The sequence below is a fragment of the Vicia villosa genome, unplaced genomic scaffold, assembly GCF_029867415.1.
Source record: "Vicia villosa cultivar HV-30 ecotype Madison, WI unplaced genomic scaffold, Vvil1.0 ctg.000318F_1_1_1, whole genome shotgun sequence".
NCBI classification, from domain to species: Eukaryota; Viridiplantae; Streptophyta; class Magnoliopsida; order Fabales; family Fabaceae; genus Vicia; species Vicia villosa.
Window position 1 is genome coordinate 117,878 of NW_026705139.1, and position 6,103 is coordinate 123,980.

General features: G+C 33.0%; 1 protein-coding gene and 3 non-coding genes across 4 annotated transcripts; all 4 read left to right on the forward strand.

Annotated features, from left to right (window-relative positions):
* LOC131626665 (rRNA 2'-O-methyltransferase fibrillarin 2-like) lies at positions 1 to 2,736 on the forward strand. The gene is made up of 7 exons (XM_058897502.1): positions 1 to 159; positions 270 to 586; positions 671 to 766; positions 860 to 937; positions 1,021 to 1,197; positions 2,157 to 2,225; positions 2,358 to 2,736. The coding sequence occupies exons 1-7, from the start codon at positions 141 to 143 to the stop codon at positions 2,532 to 2,534; spliced, it is 933 nt and encodes a 310-aa protein (XP_058753485.1). The 5' UTR covers positions 1 to 140; the 3' UTR covers positions 2,535 to 2,736.
* Positions 1,508 to 1,578, forward strand: LOC131626687 (small nucleolar RNA snoR60). Its single transcript, XR_009291260.1, has one exon. It is a non-coding gene; the product is annotated as a small nucleolar RNA snoR60 (small nucleolar RNA).
* On the forward strand, positions 1,683 to 1,753 carry LOC131626686 (small nucleolar RNA snoR60). Its single transcript, XR_009291259.1, has one exon. It is a non-coding gene; the product is annotated as a small nucleolar RNA snoR60 (small nucleolar RNA).
* Positions 1,805 to 1,875, forward strand: LOC131626688 (small nucleolar RNA snoR60). The gene has a single exon (XR_009291261.1). It is a non-coding gene; the product is annotated as a small nucleolar RNA snoR60 (small nucleolar RNA).
* Positions 2,737 to 6,103: the final 3,367 nt, after the last annotated feature.

Here is a 6,103-nt window from a genome sequence, read left to right on the forward strand (position 1 = left end):
ATATCCCAAAACCCTAATCGTAAACCCTAATTTCGAGCTATAAAACAGTCTCTTCCACGTTAAACCTTTCAGGCTTTCATCTCGCTCTGCTCTAAACCCTCCATAGCCGTTAACATCATTCTCTTCGCAATCTCTCTATAATGGCTCCTCCTCCTCGAGGTATAGCAGACGACACCGCTAACCTTCTCTGTTTAGATCGATCTATGTTACTTTCTTATTTCTTAATTATTTCATCATATGGATTCAATTGTTGTTTTGAATGTGTTTAGGTCGCGGTGGTTCAGGTGGAGGTTTCAGAGGCAGAGGTGGCGGTGACAGAGGAGGCAGAAGTTTTGGTGGAGGAAGAGGAGGAGGTAGAGGCACACCTTTTAAGGCTCGAGGTGGTGGTAGAAGTGCCGGAGGCAGAGGAGGTCGTGGAGGCCGCGGTGGAGGGAGAGGCGGAATGAAAGGAGGGAGCAAGGTTGTCATTGAACCTCATATTAGACATGACGGAATTTTCATTGCTAAGGGTAAAGAAGATGCTCTTGTTACTAGAAATCTTGTTCCCGGTGAAGCTGTTTACAATGAAAAGAGGGTTTCTGTACAGGTAATTGCTTTTCTATTTCACGTGCATCGTTAATATTACTTGGTTTTCTTATAGTGTGATGATTTTGTGTGATTTATTATGCAGAATGAGGATGGGACAAAGGTTGAGTATAGAATTTGGAACCCTTTCCGATCTAAGTTGGCAGCTGCGGTACTTGGTGGAGTTGACGACATATGGATTGTAAGATGCTTCATTTTGTTGTATCATTTGCATTTACTAGAGAATGTTTGAAATTCAATTCATTGCATTGACAAATTTGTTGTTTTATTGAAGAAACCTGGTGCTAAAGTCCTTTATTTAGGAGCTGCATCTGGAACAACAGTCTCTCATGTGTCTGATATTGTTGGTCCAGTAAGTGTTAATTCGAACTTGATTGTGTTTGGCATATGTTGTATGTGTAAGTATGGTTATGATATTGTGTTATGTTTATGTAGACTGGAGTTGTTTATGCGGTAGAATTCTCCCATAGAAGTGGGCGTGACTTGGTCAATATGGCTAAGAAGCGTACTAATGTTATACCGATTATTGAAGATGCTAGACATCCGGCTAAGTACAGAATGTTGGTTGGTATGGTAGATGTGATATTTTCTGATGTTGCTCAGCCTGATCAGGTGTGAATTAAGTTTTCACTTTTTTTTTATACTAAAAATTGTAGCTATACTTGAATATATGCTATACTAATTCCTAATTTCAGTTTCAGTAATGTTATTGTTGTATTATATTTGCTAATTACTTAATAATGTCTCTAATGCTGTTTCCTCAGTACTTGTTGTTTTACTTGTTTACACTGATTTTCAGCTAAGTACCCTTAAAAGCTTACCTTTTTGTATTTTGTTTAATATCTCTCAAATTCTGTGTTTTGAATCCAATTCTGTTTATATGATCATTCATTTTTTAGTAAAATTGTTTTGTTGACTATCAGTGCATGTGATGATTTACTCGGATTCCCCTTCAAGACTTCTTGGATGATGTAGACCCGAGATTCTGATGCACATCAATATTGTTCTTTTCTATAGTTCTCTAAATTTGTATTTTAAATCCAATTTTGTTTATTAGTTATCATTTCAAAGTTAATACGTTTTTGTTTCCTATATCATTGCATATGATGATTTACTCGGATTCCCCTTCAAGACTTCTTGGATGATGTAGACCCGAGATTCTGATGCACATCAGAATTTGTTATTTTTTTTAGTCTATATTGTTTTATTATGTTAAATAATGCAGATGATGATTTACTCGGATTCCCCTTCAAGACTTCTTGGATGATGTAAACCCGAGACTCTGATACACATTAAAAATTTGATCTTTATCTATACTGTTTTGTGCAGTAATGACTTGTTAAAATGATTTTTGTTTAGATTTTGATCTTTGCCATACTATCATAGGCTCTGTTTAGTGGAAATATTTAATTTCAATCTTGAAAATTTGTGTTAATTGTACTTGCAAACAATTTGACACTATACTTCTGAAGTAAATGTATAGAATATGCTGTTAACCGAATAGCAGCGAGATAAAACTCCTTGTATATTAAGTATTAGCTTTGATTATACTGTTTTGGTGATTATCGCAGGCAAGAATATTAGGGTTGAATGCTTCTTACTACCTAAAAGCTGGAGGTCATTTTGTTATTTCTATCAAGGTTTGTTTCGAAGCTTTGTTTTGAAATTGTTTGTCGTTTCCCCATTTTATTCTTAAACATTGAACAAGCAGAATATGAGGTAGTGTTTGATTTGATTATCTATATCTCATTCAATTTATTTTGTTATGGCAGGCCAATTGTATTGATTCAACAGTTCCTGCTGAGGCAGTGTTCAGCAGTGAAGTGAACAAGTTGAAAGCAGATCAATTTAAACCAACCGAGCAGGTGACTCTTGAACCATTTGAGAGGGACCATGCTTGTGTTATTGGTGGCTACAGAATGCCCAAGAAGAAGAAAGATGTCCAGTAACTTAACCTGATTATCTTTGAAAAATTAGGATTTTTTGATGACTCCCAGTTGAAGATATTACTGTTTTCAATGCACTCTATAATGTGTTATCTGAACTAAATTTATATGGTTTTTATGTGGTTTTCAGAAGTACTATGTATATTATGGTTTTGGGCTGGACAGAAATCAGTTTTACTATTTCATGTTGGTGCATTTTTCATAACTGGCTTTAGTCTTTAAAAAAAGTAGTATATCTCATTTAATGTTTAAAAATTAATTCTATTTTTTATGTTGATTCCTCATGAAAGTTTAATAGAAGAATAGTTAAAGAATTATAGTATGACCTCTAAAACAAATAATTTGCTTTTATTTCAAAGAATTGAATATCCTATTATCTAATTTAGGTGCTGTCATGTTTATAATATTACATAATGCACGTTTTCTTTATACCAGTTTCATGAGCAAAAATTTTAATACTGGCTAATCAATATTAGGTTATTTTTATTTTTATCAAAAACCATGTTTTGAAATTAAAATACATCCAATCATAAGGATTTCAAAGGGCACTGCGCCATGTGAAATGGCGCAAGCAAGTACTTTTAGTGTTGATTTATTTTAACTTGCAAAAAAAATTCAATATTAACACCTACTATATTTATTATTATTATTATTATTATTATTATTATTATTATTATTATTATTATTATTATTATTATTATTATTAGTATTATTAATATTACTTTTTGACTTGCAGAGTTCACCTACTTAAATATGAACATAACAAATGTGATGACACTAATACACCTTAGCCAACACATTTTTTTCCACCCATTTAAAAAGAGAATTTAGCCAACACATTTTTTTGCACCCATTTAAAAAGAGAATTTCTTAATGGGAAAACATTCTATAAAAAATTTGAAAATACCATTTAGATTTCGAAAATATATTTTCAAACTCTCTTCCATAGTTTTAAAATTTGAAAATACATTTCTGAAATATTTATTTTCATTATCGCATGTACTTACGTATCCAAATGCAACTTGGTTTATGGTTTGTATATTGGATGATTCAATTAACTATTTATTTAATTTTGTATTATATATTGTCACGTGTAACATAGAGAAAAATTATGAATGAATCCACCAAAGCTATTCACATGTATATTAATTGCTACTATTATATTTGTAGTCGAGTCGTTATAAAACTATTATTGTAGTCGTTATAAAAAATCAAGCATGCTATACGAGTATACGTTGTTTTGGAGCAAATCCTAAAATGGATCGGAACGAGGTAGATCATATATATTTAAAAGAAGAAAAAAAATTTGAACTGTGTTTAAAGTCAACGTCCTTTCATGCCTCCAAAGGTCATCACCTCTGTACTCTTCACTACTGCATGCTTTTCATGTTGATCCTTTAAATCCACGTTGATAATTTATTTTTCAAGTATAAATCAAAAACAAAAAAATTAAGAGATACCATGTTTTTGAACAAAAGTTTTCAAATAGTCTATGTTTATTTCACTTAAATGATCAGATTTTTCAAGTAAGATAGAAGTCATATGAGATAAAATCTAAAACAAAAATGTTACATTATTTTTTCTTAATTCTAAAAGTAACATCTCATCTCATGTGACACGTCTATGTTACTTTTAGAATACATGTGTCATATGAGGTGGCGCCTCCACTGTTAAAAAAATAAAATCTGATCATTTAGGTTAAATAAATGACTATTTTAAAAACTTTTATCTTAAATTTTTTTACTTACATTCATCACTAACTTAGGCGTTAAACTGTTTGCAAGTACCCCCGCCACTGGACCCGAGTAGAAGGTGTCCAATTATTCATCAAAATTCTTCATCATGTCACAATTCTTCATCTTTATGTGAACCATAAAGGTTTAATAAGAATCATTTTGTGTCATTTATGGGGAATGTTCCTTAATGTTTCCGTTTTTACACTTTGATGGTGGATTCTTGCGACACACTAGCCATACAATTACAATATAGAGAAACATCGAGATTCCTTGAGGTAGCACCCTTAGGATACACAAGGTCGAACATAAAATATTCGTGAGCAAACTACCACTTAGAGTGATAAAGACATAATATGATGAAGACAAAGATTCTCTTCCCAAAACCCACACTTTTCAATGAGATATAAAACCAATGGGACGATATCCATACCATGATCTGTGATATGACAACTTTGCATGCCTAGGGAGGATTTACCCATAAATTCTCTGGATAAACATGAAATAGATAATAAATATTAATCACTTGCCATTTTCGAAGGCATTTCTCACCCAGAATAAGAGATTTGCTACTCCCTTAAGGGAATATAGAAAGAAGGAACAAAAATTAAATAAGAGTATAAAAATATTTTAATAGTGGTAGACTTCCTCTATCTTTTTACAATACTTTATGGCTTGATTGAATTTTGAAACCTTACCATTATGGTAACCTCTAGGAGTTTGATAGTTCATACACCAAATCTTGGGGTATATGGATTTTCCAATGACATTAGGGTCAGATTCCTAGTCATTAGATGCAAATACTTTAACAATCACATTGTGGGAAGACTGACACTAAAGAGTCATGCATTATGTTATCAAAAATCCACCTCAAGTTAATGTTCCAACCTAACGTTTGTTAGAACAAGATTTGTTCTGATCAATTATCTTAGTTTTGATGATAACAATAATATGAATTTTGCTTAAGATAATATGGTACTCTAATCCAATGCAATTTCCTTTTCAGGAAATATATAAAGAGTATGCATAATTCAGCGCTCAGAAGCTTTGTCTCAAAGGGTTCAGCATGCAACATCAGAACATGGTCTGGCAAGACATCAGAAGATGGTCGAAGCAGAATCAGAACATGGGTCTACGGAAGCATCAGAAGAACATGAGATCAGAAGCAATGAAGTTCTGATGGTATCATGCACAGAAGCACTTCAAGGTCAGAAGATCAGAAGATGCTTTGCACCAAGCTGTTTGACTCTGATGATATTCAAACGTTGTATTCACAAACATCAGATCAGAAGGAAGTACATGTGGCAGGCTACGCTGACTGAAAAAAGGAACGTTAGAAGCTATTAAAGGCAACGTCAGTAGACACAGCGTGAACAAGGCTTGAGGTAGTTGACAAAAGCGTATAACATTAAATGCGATGCTGTACGGAACACGCAAAGCATTAAATGCACTCAACGGTCATCTTCTCCAACGCCTATAAATATGAAGTTCTGATGAGAAGCAAGGTTAACAATTCTGAACAAAACAACTCATATTAACTTGCTGAAACTCTGTTCTATTCAAAGCTCAGAATCTTCATCTTCATCAAAGCTCACTACATTGCTGTTGTAATATATTAGTGAGATTAAGCTTAAACGTTAAGAGAAATATCACAGTTTGTGATTATAACTTTTAAGAAGCAATTGTAATACTCTTAGAATTGATTACATTAAGTTGTAAGGAACTAGAGTGATCGTGTGGATCAGAATACTCTAGGAAGTCTTAGAGGTTATCTAAGCAGGTTGTAACTAGAGTGATCGTGTGGATCAGAATACTCTAGAAAGTCTTAGAGGGTATCTA